Genomic DNA, 15242 nt, shown 5'->3' with positions numbered 1-15242 from the left:
AAATCTGAACAAAGGAAATTATGAAGGTATGAGGGGCAATTTGGCAATGGTTGATTGGAGAAATACATTAAAATATTTGATGGTAGACAGGCAATGGCTAGTATTTGAAGAAGTATGACATGGATAACAAGAAATATACATTCCTCTAAGACACAAAAACCCAACAGGAAATGTGAATTAACCATGGCTAACAAAGGTTAAAGATTGCATTAAATCAAAGGAAGTGGTTTATAAATTTGCCAGGAAAAGTGGTTACCCCAAGGATTGGGAACAATTCAGAGTCCAGCAAAGAATGGGAAAAGAGAATATGATGCAAGCTAGGGAGTAACATGAAAGTGACTGTAAAAGCTTCTTTAGGTATGTGAAAAGGACAAATTATAGGCAGAGACAAGAGAATTTATGATGGAGAATAGGGAACTGGCAGAGAAATTAAACAATTACTTTCTGTCTGCCTTCATGGAGGAAGATACAGAAAATCTCCCAGAAATACGAGGGAACCAAGGGATGAGTGAAAATGAGGGACTGGAATAAATTAGTATTAATAAGAGGTGGTACTTGAAAAATGAGTTGGATTAAAGGTTGATAAACCCCTGGACCAGATGAGCTGCATCCTAGAGATAGTTGATGCATTGATGGTAATTTTTAACAATTCTATAGATTCTTGAAAGGTTCCTGCAGACTGGAAAGAAGCAAATATAACTCCATTATTTAAGAAGGGAAGGAGAGAGGAAACTGAGAACTACAGACTTGTTAGTTTGACATCAGTTTCATGAAAATATAATAATTTCAGAATATTATTGTGATGTATTGTAAAGGTAAGTTAATAGTGGGGTTTGGATTAGTTTCTCTGTGTGGATGTGTGTGTGTGTTGGGGTAGGGGGTGGATTTAATTGAATTGGAGACAGCTGGTCTGGAGGCTTTGAGTTATCTAAAGGGATACTCGGTTTGAAATGCTAAATACGTAAACATGGCCGAAATTCTAGAATGTGAGGTGTGAGAAAAATTTGCATTTTTAGGTAAATGAGAGTAGTTTGAATTCCAAAGAGATGATAGGACGTTACACCTTGCTAAAAGAAACTAAGCCAAACAGTGTGTTTATTTTTCCCAAAGGTTACTGTTAGTATGAAAGATTTATATTATGGGAAAAGTAAAGTTGCAAAGACAAATTGGAACAATGGAATTTATGTTAAAAAGGGAGAAATATGTATAAAGGAGATGAGGTTATGTGTGAGGGAGAAGGCATTCTAATATGTAATGCAAGTGTGAAAAGCCTCCAACCTCTGTGCATTAAGTTGTTGTCTACAGGAAATGTAGCTAAGAAAATTCACTTTGAATATCACTGCCCAGGGTATTGTGTGTATTGCCTGGGTCTGTTTAATTCTATTTGTTTTATTGTTACCTTAATGGAGGTGTAACTGGGAGCCAGGTTAATTAGGGAATGTAGGATTTATCATAGTAGTAATTTGTCGACCTATGCTTAAAATCTTTTCTTTTATTAACAAATGTTTAATTTACTTTTGTTAAAAAAAAAGCCTTTACCTCCCAGTGGACTTATTGCTACTGAATTCAAGGCACACATCTCGAAATAAAATATAAATTGCAAAACAGTTGTGGCAGCTGTTTCAAGCCTCCCCCTGGGATATGAGCAGCTCAGCATTTACCATCCGGTGTTCCATAACAATCAGAAATAGGGAAAATGTTAGAATCTATTATAAAGGACGTAATAATTGGACATTTGGAAAATAATAATATGATCGGGCAGGGTCAACATGGGTCTATGAAAGGAAAATCACGTTTGACAAATGTATTGGAGTTTTTTTGAGGATGTTACTTGTAGTATAAATAAAGGAGAACCCGTGGATGATTTGGATTTTCAGAATGATTTTGATAAGGTCCCACAAAAGAAGCTAGTGAACAAAGTTAGAGCACTTGGGATTGAGGGTAATATACTGCTGTGCATCGTGAATTGGTTAACAGACAGAAACCATGGGTAGGAATGAATGCATCATCCTCAGGATGGAAGGCTGTTTCTAGTGGGGTACTGCAAGGATCAATGCTTGGGCAAGAACATGCAATATAAAGTGAATAAGAGTGAAGTTATCCACTTTGGTAGAAAAAAAGAAAGGCAGGGTTTTTCTTAAATGGTGAGAGGCCGGGAAGTGTTGATGTTCAAAGGACCTGAGTGTCCTCGCTCATGAGTCACTAAAAGCTAGCATGCAGGTGCAGCAACAAATTAGGAAGGCAAATGGTATGGTGGCCCTGAGGACAGGAGTAAACATGTCTTGCTGCCATTGTATGGAGCCTGGGTGAGAGAACATCTGGAATATTGTGCACAGTTTTGGACTCCTTATTCAGGGAAGGATGTATTTGCCAGAGAGGGAGTGAAATGAGGGCTCGCCAGACTAATCCCTGGGATGGTGGGATTGTGTTATGAGGAGAGATTGAAGAAAACGGGCCCGTATTCTCTAGAGTTTTGAAGGATGAAAGGTGATCTCATTGAAACTTACAAAATTCTTACAGGGCATGACAGGGTAAATGTGGATGATATGTTTTCCCTGGTTTACGAGCCTAGAACGAGGGGACACCATCTCAGAATAAAGGACAGGAGGAGGAATTTCTTCACTCAGAGGGGGGTGAACCTTTTGAATTCTCTATCCCAGAGGGCTGTGGAAGCTCAGTCACAGAGCATGTTCAAGACAGAAATTGATAGATTTCTGGATACGAATGATGCCAAGGGAAACTATTGGCGAAAATTCTGAAGGATAGAATCTATCTCCACTTAGAGAGGCAAGGTTTGATCAGGGATAGTCAGCATGCCTTTGTCAGAGGGAAATCGTGCCTAACAAATTTGATTTAATTTTTTGAGGTGGTGACCAGGTGTGTAGATGAGGGTCGTGCAGTAGTTTATATGGATTTCAGCGAAGCCTTTGACAAGGTCCCACATGGGAGGCTTATAAAGAAGGCAAATGCACATGGGATTCAGGGTAATTTGATAAGGTGGATTCAAACTTGGCTTAGTTGTAGGAGGCAGAGGGTGATGACAGAAGGATGCTTTAGTGACTGGAAGCCAGTGTCCAGTGGCTTACCACAGGGACCTGTGCTGGGTCCGCTATTATTCGCCATTTGTATAAACGACATAGATGACTATGTGGGGGGTAGGATTAGTAAGTTTGCAGATGACACAAAGATTGGCCGGTGGTTAACAGTGAGGTTGAGTGTCTTGGGCTACAGGAAGATATAGACGGGATGGTCAAATGGGCAGATAAGTGGCAGATGAAATTTAATGCTGAAAAGTGTGATACACTTTGGAAGGAGTAATTTGACAAGGAAGTATTCGATAAATGGCATGATATTGGAAGTTCTGAGGAACAAAGGAACCTTGGCGTGTGTGCCCATAGATCTCTGAAGGCGGAGGGGCATGTTAGTGGGGTGGTGAAAAAGGCATATGGGACACTTGCCTTTATAAATCCAGGCATAGATTACAAAAGTAGGGAGGTCATGTTGAAGTTGTATAGAACTTTGGTGAGGCCACAGCTGGAGTACTGTGTGCAGTTCTGGTCACCACATTCTAGGAAGGAGTGATTGCACTGAAGAATGTGCAGAGGAGATTCACCAGGATGTTGCCTGGGATGAAACATTTAAGTTATGAAGAGAGGTTGGATAGACTTGGGTTGTTTTCGTTGGAGCAGAGAAGACTGTGGGGTGACCTGATTGAGATGTACAAGATTATGAGGGGCATGGACAGGGTGGATAGGGGACAGTTGTTCCCCCTAGTTGCAGGGTCAGTCACGAGGGGACATAAGTTCAAGGTGAGGGGCAGGAGGTTTAGGGGGGATGTGAGGAAAAAATTTTTTACTCAGAGGGTGGTGACGGTCTGGAATGATCCACCTGGGAGGGTGGTGGAGGTTGGTTGCCTCACATCTTTTAAAAAGTACCTGGATGAGCACTTGGCACGTCATAACATTCAAGGTTATGGGCCAAGTGCTGGTAAATGGGATTAGGTAGGTAGGTCAGGTGTTTCTCACGTGTCGGTGCAGACTCGATGGGCCGAAGGGCCTCTTCTGCACTGTGTCATTCTGGGATTCTGAATATGCTTCTTTTCATTCTTCCTGCCAAAATGGTCAATTTCATTTTCCCACATTATACCCCATTTGCCAGATGTTTGCCCACTCATTTAACCCATCTATGTCCCTTTGTAGCCTCCTTACATCCTCTTCACAATGTGCTTTCCTACCTATCTTTATATCATCAATGAAATAATTCTGATTATTAATGCATTAACTTCTGGATAATTTCAGCCATTTCCTGATTACTGAAGCAATAAACTGCTGATTGTTAATGTAATGGAAGCCTGATTATTAATGTAATAGGATACTGATTATTTATACAAAAAGATCCTGGTTGTTGATGCAATAGGCACCAGACTATTAATATAATATTATCCTGATTATTATGTGTTTGGATCCTGAATCTTAAAGTAATTGGACTCTGATCATTCATATAACAGGAACCTGAGCAATGATGTAATAGAATTCCGATTATTAATATGTTATGATCATGATAATGAGTGCATTTTTAATTCATTCCTGGGATGTGGGCATTGCTGGTGAGGCCAGCATTTATTGCCTATCCTTAATTACCCTTGAGAAGGTGATGGTGAGCTGCTTTCACAAACCGCTGTCCATGTGGTGCAGGTACATCCACAGCGCTGAATTGTTTTTAGCAGTTTTGATACAACTGAGTGGCTTGCTAGGCCATATCAGAGGGTATTTAAAAGTCAACCACATTGTTGTGGTCTGGATTCACATATAGGAGAGACCAGGCAAGGACGGTAGATTTCCTTCCCTGAACGTTTCATGGTCATCATCAGACTTTTAATTCCAGGGATTTGTATTGAATTCAAATTCCATCATCTGCATTACCCTGGGTCTCTGGATTACTAGACCAGTGACAATACAACTGCACCACTACCTCCCCCCCTGTTCTGAGGACGTGAAAGGTTCTAAATGAACACAAGAACTTTCAGCTCCACATACTGTCCACAGGGGAGTTCTCCTGGTGCAGAGGGTTCAACATTCGTGTTTTAACTAACATCACCAAAAAAACTGGACTAATTGGTCACTCGGTCTGATTGATGTTTGTGGAATCTTACTTTGTTCAACTGGCTGCCGTGAAACAGTGACAACTTGTATTTATATAATGTGATTAATGCAGTAAAACATCCCAAGGTGCTTCAGGAGAGATTCATAAAGAAAATGTTGACACATAGAGCAACATTAAGGTGGATGGCCAAAACATTGATTGGAGAGGCACATTTGAACAAAAATCTTCAATCAGGAGAGAGATGGAGAATTTAGGGAGGGAATTTCAGAGCTTCCTGCCTAGGCCCTGCCACCAATTGTGGAATCATTAACATCAAGGATGTTAAAGAGACCAGGATAAGAAGAGAGCAGATACCTCAGAGGGTGTGTGACTAGAGGTTACAGAGATAGGGAGGGAAATGGCCATGGAGGGATTTGAAAACAAGGATGTGAATTTTAAAATCGAGGTAATGCTTGACCAGGAGCCAATGTAGGTCAGTGAGCATAGGGGGTGCTGGGTGAACAGGACTTGATGTGAGAAAGCACACGGGCAGCAGAGTTTTGGATGATCTCATGTTTCCGTGTGGGGGTGGGGTGAATGTGAGAGGCTGGTCAGGAATGCATTAGATTTGTCAAGTCCAAAAGTAACACGAGCATGGGTTTTAACAGCAGATGAGCTGGGGTGGGGTGGAGACAGGCGATGTTATGGATATTGAAATATCTGGTATTGTGATGGTGTGGATATATGGTCAGAATCTCATCTTGGGATCAAATCTGACACCAAGATTTTGGACAGTGTGGTCCAACCTCAGACAGTTCCCAGGGAGAGGGATGGACTCGGTAGTTAGGGAACAGAATTTGTAGTGGTGACTGAAGACAATGGCTTTGGTCTTCCCAATTTTTAATTGGAGGAAATTTCTGCTCAACCAGTACTGGGTGTCGGATAAGCAGTTTGATAATTTATTAACAGTGGAGGAATGGAGAGGGATGGTGGTGAGGTAGAGCTGGGCGTTGTCAGTGTACATGCGAAAACTAACACGGTGCTTTTGGATAATGTCGCCTAGTGACACCATGTAGATGAGAAATAGGAGGGACCAAGGATAGATCCTTGGGGGACATCAAGTTCAAGAACTTAGGAGAGGAAAGGGAGGTTGGAGATGAGTTGGTAGTTTGCAAGGACAGTGGGTCAAGGGTTTTCTTTTAGGATGATCAATATGAATTAGGAGAAGGAGGAGGCCACTTGGCCCCTCGAGCCTGCTCCGTCATCAATAAGATCATGGCTGATCCGAATGTAACCTCAACCCCACATTCCTGCCTACCCCTGATAACCTTTCACCCCTTTGTTAATCAAGAATTGATCTAGCTCTGCGTTAAAAATAGTCAAAGACTCAGCTTCCACCACCTTTTGAGGAAGAGAGTTCCAAAGACTCGCAACCCTGAGAGAAAAAAATTCTCATTTCTGTCTTAAATGAGTGACACCTTATTTTTAAACAGTGACCCCCGCCTAGTTCTAGATTCTCCCACAACAGGAAACCTGACAGTCAATTTCAGAGACAGAGATATCAGCTAACATGCAGAAGTTGGATGGTCAGCAGTTTAATGTGAATAGGGTCAAAGAAGCAAAAGGCAGGTCTCATGTACATGATGAGCTCCGACAGGGATTGACAGGAGATAGGAGAGAAACTGGAGAAAGATTCAAGTTCAGTGCTCATGCAAAGGGGAACTTTAGAGACAGTTTGGCCCAGTGGGCTAGTGGGAGTGAGGAAAGCAGCAGAGGCAGACAATCAGATTATTTCAATCTTAGTGACAAAGAAGTTCCAGCTCCACTTCTTGTTGGAGGTGAGGATGAAGGAGATTGGGGAGAAGGAGAGCTCTTGAAAAGGAACTAACTTGTGTTAGAGATATTAAGAAGATTCAACACACTGTTTTGAACACAAATCTGATTTATTTGACTTCTTTCCAGAATATTATCCCCTATAGCTGGGCTGTTGTTTACGAACATCAGCAGAAACAGACCCAACTGAACATGACTCAGTCCTCAATGTGATTACCAGCAAAATCCAATCACTGTAATTTCTTGTGAACTTGCTGGTGCCTCAGCAGGTGGGATGACTGAGTGAATCCCTTTCCACACTCAGAGCAGGCGAAAGGTCTGTCCCCAGTGTGAATGCGCTGGTGTTTCAGCAGATTGGATGAATTATTGAATCCCTTCCCACACATGGAGCAGGTGAGCGGTTTCTCCCCAGTGTGAATTCGCTGGTGTACAGTGAGTTGAGATGATTTCCTGAACCCAGTCCCACAGTGAGAGCACCTGAACGGTCTCTCATCAGTGTGAACTCGTTGATGGGTCACCAGTTCCCCGGAACTTTTAAAGCACTTCCCGCAATCCAGGCATTTGAATGGTCTCTCGTCAGTGTGAACTCGTTGGTGGGACATCAGTTCGGTAGAACTTTTAAAGCACTTCTCACAGCGAAGACATTGAAAAGGCCTCTCATCAGTGTGAACTCGCAGATGTTTGAGCAGGTGGGATGACTGAGTGAATCCCTTCCCACACTCAGGGCAGGTGAATGGTCTCTCCCCAGTGTGAATTCGCTGGTGTTTCAGCAGGTCAGATAACTGAATGAATCCATTCCCACACTCGGAGCATGTGAATGGTCTCTCCCCATTGTGAACTCGCTGGTGAGCCATTAGGTGGGATGACTGAGTGAATCCCTTCCCACACTTTGAGCAGGTGAATGGCCTCTCCCCAGTGTGAGCACGTTTGTGTCCTAACAGATTGGATAACTGAGTGAATCCTTTCCCACATTCAGAACATGTAAACGGCCTCTCCCCATTGTGATCTCGCTGGTGTTTCAGCAGGCTGGATGACTGAGTGAATCCCTTCCCACACTCAGGGCAGGTGAACGGTCTCTCCCCAGTGTGGCTGCGCCGATGCGTTTCCAGGTCAGAAGGGTAACTGAACGCCTTCCCACAGTCCCCACATTTCCACGGATTCTTGCCAGTGTGACTGCGCTTGTGTCTCGACAGGCCAGATGATCGGCTGAAACCTCGTCCACACACAGAACACATGTACGGTTTCTCCCCACTGTGAACCGTGCTTTTTCCTTCCATGTTCAAAATCTGATGATATTCAAGTTACGATAAATTTGGCGACTCTGTCAGATCCTGATGTGGTGTCTGGCTTGAAATTCCTGACCTCAAGTCCTCCACTTCTAATACCCGGTGAAACTGATTTAAAACAGAAAAAAAGGGAGTGAGAGAGAACCCAGAAAAACACAAAGGGAGTTCGTGAAATTGAGCTGAATGAATCTGGTAATTTGTGGGGTTGACACCAGGAAAAAGTGACCATGAAAACTGCTGGATTATCAAAAAACCCAACTGGTTCACTGATGTCCTTCAGGGAAGGGAACCTGTCATCCAGCCTGGACGTACATAAGATACTGCTCTCAATGGCAAAGGAGAGATGGGAGAGAGAGAGAAAGAGAAAGATGTGCTGAGGCTGCGGCAAAGGAGAGGGATTTTACATATCTACAATTCGACCAGGACTTTGACAGAAACATTAAACCCTCAACCTCCTTACCTGAAAGGACCAGGGAAGCAGGTGTATGTGAACACCACCACCTACAGGTTCTTCGCCAAGTCACACACCGTCTTTACTTGTTCTAACTCCAGTACTGGATGAGCAAATATTTCCCCCATTTAAATATTGGAAAAACCAAAGTCGTTGTCTTTAGTCCCCACTACAAACTCCACTCCCCAGCCACAGACTTCAACCTCACTCCGGTGTCATGTAACTAACATCTAATTTTCACAATTTTTTTTGGGTTATTGTGAAGTAGGTTTATGGGGGTAAGTATAGTTGGGTCTGTGTGTGATTTAATTACATTTTGTAGTCAAGCAGACTTTAATTCATCAAAAGAAGCTAGGTGCTTGATATGTTAATGAGTAAACATGGATGCTGGCTCAGCACGTAAGGAATGAAGGGCATTTGCATTTTTAGATAAATGAAGGGGTATTTGGATTTCAAAAGGATTTTAGTCTGTTTACAAGTAGCCAGATAAGCAAAGCTAAGGAATGTGTATATTTTTCCCAAAGGTTACTGATAATATATTGTCAACATTAAAGTTTTATGTTATGAGGAAGATACAGTTTCAAAGACATATGGAACAACAGAATTTACATATTAAAAAGAGAGAAACATACCCAAAGGAGAATGAAAGGTTATGTGCGAGAAGGCCATGTAACATCTAACCAGAGTGTGTTAAATTGCCTTAATGATACCTCCAGCATGTGTGCATAAGTCTGCTATGCAATAAAACGTTTTGTTTACTTTATTCATTCACGGGATATGGACTATGTTGGCATGGGCCAGCATTTATTGCCCATCCCTAATTGCCCTTGAGAAGGTGGTGGTGAGCTGCCTTCTTGAATCACTGCAACAAAAGCTGGAGAAAGCCATTTGGAATTCCACTGTCCAGGGTATTGTGTTGACTTGCTGAGTTTGTTTTAAATCTGAAATTTATTGCGAATGGTTGCTTTAAAGGGAGTATACCTGGGGGTCAGGTTAATTAGGAATTTTAGGAGTTATTATAGTAGTAATTGAAGTAAATGTATGTGTTGACATCTTTTATTTTGTTAAAAACTATTTTAATGTTTTTTTTTAAATCGCTGAAGGTCTTGTTGGACCTATTACTTCTGAATTCAGTGCACACATCTCGTAACAAATACAAATTGTAAAACCATTGTGATAGCGCGACCAAGTTTCCCTCATGGACTCATGGATTTGGTCTGCCTGGTACACAGCATCTGCCATGTCATAACACTGGCAACAATCTGAGGCTGTTCATAACCATGGCGTCATATTTCACCCCAAGATGAGTTTTAAACCGCATGTCTGTATCATCACCAGCAACATCTATTTCTATGTCTCAGTTCATCTGCTGCTGAAACCGTCATCCATTCCTTTGTTACCTCTAGCCTTAACTATCCTAACACACTCCCGGCCAGCCTCCTACATTCAACCTCCCTGTAATCTTGCCCGTGTGCTTACTCGCAGCAAGTCTTGCTCACACATCACCCATGTGCTCGCTGAGATACAAAGGTTCTGGGTTAAGAAGCAGCTAAATTTTAAAATTCTCATCCTTGTTTACCTGCATGGCTGTGATTATCCCTATCTCTGTGATCTCTTCCAGTCACACAACCTTTAAGATCTCTGTAACTTGAACATTCCTGATCTGAATCACTCCATCAGTGTTGGCTGTTCTTTCAGTTACTAGGCCCCAAGCTCTGGAATTTCCTCCTTAAATCTCTGCTGCTGTCTACCTCACTTTCCTCCTTTGAGACACTCTTTAGAGGCACAATATTAATACAAATATGTATATTGGACACATATCACTGTTCATCATCACTGGGTGAATAATCTGTATCTCCTGACCTAACAGAATTGTGGGAGCACCTTCACCACACAAACTGCAGTGGTTCAAGAAGGTCAAATATCATCTTCTCCACATGTAACTGGTGATTGGCAATATATGCTGCTGGTCTTGTTAGTGACACACAAATCCCAAGAATAAAATTTAAAAATATGTATATGTAAAATAGATTAAAAACATTAGAGAAATACTTGTTCCTAAAACAACACTATTTTACATGGTACAGACAGACAGGGTCCATTCAACAACCTGATCACCCCAGAATCTACCTCTTGACAATTTTACATTGGAAATTTCTGGGCCTGACTGGGTTCCATCGTCCTCAGGGTTAAACCCAGCAGCTTCTCCTCCATTTCCACTCCAGCTCAAGCTGATGCAGCAGAGGCTTTGATAAGAAAATTGGATAAGCACCTGAGAAAAAAGTTAGGCTGCAATGAAAGGGCAGGGGAGTGGGACTAGCTGATTTGCTCTTGTAGAAAGCCAGCAAAGGAACAATGGGCTAATAGCCTCCATCTGTATTGTAATCATTCTAGGATTGCATGAGAAAGGGAGAAAGGACCTACACTCGAGGCCAGGGACCAACCTCTGGAAGGAACACCCACCCTGATATAAATCAGTTCTTAATTGATCCATCTCTGATTCTAAGCTCAATTCTGTGAACAACACCGGCAATAAAACAAAAAATTGCAGCTGCTGGGAATCTGAAATAAACAGAGAAAATGCTGAAAACACACAGCAAGTCAGGCAGTAATTGTAGAAAGAGAAAGAGAGTTAATGTTTCAGGATGTGCAGAACGAATTACAAGGAATAAAAATGAAGCAGAGTTTGATGGTTAATATAAGCTCAGAAGCAGAAGAGAAATGATCTCTAATGCAGGAAAACAATTCCAGACCATGGGAAGATAAAGCTGATAAATCGGCAGTGAATGGCCGGGGGATGGCCAGCAGTGGAAACCTCATTTAGACACATCTGGCAGAAATAACAGGAAAATACCAAACATGGTTAAAAGAAATGCATTATTAGAGGCAGACAATGGCAGAGAGGTGATTGGGGAAGGCAGAGGTGAAACAGAGCAATAGATGGACATGGATTCAGATCCACAGTCAAGGAGCCACCCCAGCCCCAGAGCCATGGAGCCAGAACACAGCACTAGAAACTCTAAGCTGTAGGTGAATGTTCAGTTAATACTCACCTTTGAAACAATGTCACTGTTTTCAAATTTAAAATCTCCTCCTGGAGCCTGCGGCTGTAAAGCTATCAGAAGCACTGGAGTCAGAGCAAAATATGGCAGTTTTCAAATCTTCTAACACCCTGTAAAAGGAGATTACAAAAGTTACGTGTCAGATGAGGTTAGACATTCAGAAGAAACAAATACTTCTCTTGATTTCCACTTGCTGTGTGTAAATCCTACCCTTCTAACCCCCTGTAAAAGGAGTTTCCAAAATCCATCACTGTCAGTCCAGGATTGAAACTCAAAACATTCTCTCCCCCTCTCTTGCCCAGGATTACTTAAGCAAGGACATATGTGCATTGGATCTGCGCAGAGAAGTTTCGCTAGGCTGATTCCTGGAATGAGTGTGTTTGTCTTATGAGGAAAGGTTGAGCTATACTCATTGGTGTTTAAAAGAATGAGAGGTGATTTTATTGAAACAAGCAAGATTCTGAGGTAGCTTGACAGGGTAGATGCTGAAAGGATGTATTCCCTCATAAAGGAATCTAGAACCAGGGGGCACAGTGCAAAAATAAAGGATCTCCCATTTAACACTGAGGGGGAGAAATTTCTTTCCGTCTGAGGATTGTCAGTCTTTGGAATTCTCTTCCCCAGTGAACAGTGGAGGCTGGTCATTGAATATTTTCAAGGCTGATCAGCCATGATCTTAAGTGGGGTTGCAGACTTAATGGGCTGAATGGCTTGCTCTAATTCTGATGTTCTCATTTTTATGTTCTTCAGATAGCCACCCATGCACCCTGCAGCATATTGTCCATCCACTAATCTCGGCCTGTCATTAGCTCCTGTGCGCAGAGTGGGTGCAAAATCAATGATTTAGTAGGGAGGTCATGTTGGAGTTGTATAGAATCTTGGTGAGGCCACAGCTGGAGTACTGTGTGCAGTTCTGGTCGCCACATTATAGGAAGGATGTGATTGCACTAGAGGGGGTGCAGAGGAGGTTCACCAGGATGTTGCCTGGGATGAAACATTTAAGTTATGAAGAGAGGTTGGATCGACTTGGGTTGTTTTCGTTGGAGCAGAGAAGACTGAGGGGTGACCTGATCGAGGTGTATAAGATTATGAGGGGCATGGACAGGGTGGATAGGGAGCAGCTGTTCCCCTTAGTTGAAGGGTCAGTCACAAGGGGGCATAAGTTCAAGGTGAGGCAGGAGGTTTAGGGGGGATATGAGGAAAAGTTTTTTCACCCAGAGGGTGGTGAGGGTCTGGAATGCGCTGCCTGGGAGGGTGGTGGAGGCGGGTTGCCTCACATCGTTTAAAAAGTACCTGGATAAGCACTTGGCACGTCATGACATTCAAGGCTATGGGCCAAATGCTGGTAAATGGGATTAGGTAGGTAGGTCAGGTGTTTCTCACGTGCCGGTGCAGACTCGATTAGCCGAAGGGCCTCTTCTGCACTGATTCTCTCCTGGGTACCGGCACCCTGAAGCTCCGCCCACACTCTGTTACGTCACCAAGATGGATCCGCATGCGCACTGCTCCCGCTGAAACAAGATGGCGGACGTTAACCTGGGCCAGGATCCGGGGAAAAGCCCCGGAGCTGCATATGCGGGACCTGCACGGTCTTCTTCGGGGCTTGAGGCCTACACCGGGCGTTCATGAAGCTTTTCTCTCCAACCGCCCGGCTCCATTTCTCCCTCCGCCCCGCCCGCTCTCACCCATTACCTAAAGCCTCTCCCTCGCACTGCTCTTGGCAAAGTGAGACTGCGCATGTTCCAAATAAATAATCGCTGCGCATGCGCACTAGGGTCCTCCAGTGTGTACAGAGCATAGTCACCCGCAGGGGATGTTGGGTAACAGCAGAGCTATGGAAATATCCAAACACAGAGTAGAAAATAACCTTGTTTCGCAATTTAGATACATTAATTTAAAAAAAATATGTAAATCCTTGCAAATCTGTGCGCTGCTATGTTCCATTTCTTAAAGTGATTTAAACAACTGCTCTCCTGTGGAAATACACAGATTTAAAAACTTTTCCCATTGGTTTCCCTCTCACTCCCTCCCTGAAGGTATTGACTCCGCCTGGTTTCAATCCCACAGTCTCTGGTTTCTCTATCTTTCTCTCTGTATCTCCTGATACTGAATATTCGCTGTTTTACTGAATAATCCAGCACAGATGGAAACCATTTGGCCCACCATGCCTGTGTTGGCTCTTTGGAAGATCTATCCACTTAATTCCACAGCCATGTTGCCACTGTCAAAACAATATCTATCTGCTGTAGTAATGCAAGAGGTGAATGGAAAAGGTTTTCCAGTTGGAAACTTCTCAGGCACACTCACCCCTGTGCACAGAGCAGATATTAATGGTTCACTGAATTAAGAACAGAAAGTGTGGAAAAACTCAGCAGGTCTGGCAGTATCTGTGGAGAGAGAAACAGAGTTAATGTTTCGAGTCCAATATGACTCTTCTTCAAAACAGAACTGGACAGTCTTTTGTCCTGTGTTCTGACATTAAAACTTACTGTGTTTTGTTTCTTTATTACAAACAATAACACTCCCATTGCCCTTTGTTCCGTGACATCTTTTTCATTTAATCTGTCAGACCCTCTAACCTATCCCTGACCTTCTATTTTGTTCACCCCATTTTTTTCAACAGCATAAATCCTGTCCTATGTCTGCCCCTCTTCCGGTCTGAAGAAGCCACATTAACTCTGTTTCTCGCTCCACAGATGCTGTCAGACCTGCTGCATTTTCCCAGCACCTTCCATTTTCATTGCAGATTTTCAGTAGATTGCTTCTATTTGGGGTTCACTGGTTAGTTAAGCACACAAGAGTACCCAGTACAGTTTATTTCAACAATTACACATGCCTGATAGACTTCTTTGACATTATTAATTAAGCACCAAATTAAGGTACTATTCCTGATGTGATAGACTAATGAATAATGGAGTTACAAAGCAAAGGTATTAATACTTTGCAACCTCACAGATACCAATTGGTTGGGATGTTCCAGTATGAAAGGCCCCAGATACTTGTCAGGTGAAAGAGGCCGTGTCCAACTGACCTTTTAAAGCCACATCACTGTTAAACTCATCTAGGGTTTATGTGTATTTTATGAAAGTATTAGGCTCCTGCTACATCTTTGATTCCCTATGAAAGCTGTAGTATCCTTATTAAATACCCAGCACAATGTTTAGCCCAGAAAGCTGAGGTTATTGTGATCACAGCCCTTCAAACCACTAATGACAGAATCACCATCTTTTCTGAAAGCTCCTTTAGTTGTAACTCCCTCAGTGAAAACCGAAGTCTCAAGCAAAAAAAAAAACACAGCTACTCCACAGCAGAGAGGAAACCACTCATCCACCAATCTGATCTCCGAATGATTTGGGATATTGCTGGCAAGTGTCCAGGACAAGTTGCTATTTGTAAGGTGAAGGTACATCAGCAGCAGCAGTTAGTGAAGAGGGTGATGGTAATAGCCAGGCAGACTGACTCACCAGGAAAGCATCTCCACCCAAAACTCCATCATTGGCATGGGTACAACAGACTCTAGCTAAACCT

The 15242-nt window shown here is 42.8% G+C and overlaps 2 protein-coding genes across 2 annotated transcripts in view; both read right to left on the bottom strand.

The window, feature by feature from the left end:
• The window catches only part of LOC144697342 (uncharacterized), a 427355-nt gene that overhangs the window by 21581 nt on the left and 390532 nt on the right, over positions 1-15242 (bottom strand). The window lies entirely within an intron of this gene.
• LOC144697017 (uncharacterized) lies at positions 7011-13458 on the bottom strand. Its single transcript, XM_078568773.1, has 3 exons — positions 13008-13458; positions 11706-11824; positions 7011-8309 (listed from the first exon to the last, which is right to left on the bottom strand). The coding sequence occupies exon 3, from the start codon at positions 8190-8192 to the stop codon at positions 7146-7148; it is 1047 nt and encodes a 348-aa protein (XP_078424899.1). The 5' UTR covers positions 8193-8309; positions 11706-11824; positions 13008-13458; the 3' UTR covers positions 7011-7145.

Source organism: Cetorhinus maximus, chromosome 23 (genome assembly GCF_964194155.1).
Source record: "Cetorhinus maximus chromosome 23, sCetMax3.hap1.1, whole genome shotgun sequence".
Taxonomy (NCBI): Eukaryota; Metazoa; Chordata; class Chondrichthyes; order Lamniformes; family Cetorhinidae; genus Cetorhinus; species Cetorhinus maximus.
This window is presented reverse-complemented; position numbering and strand designations above follow the sequence as displayed.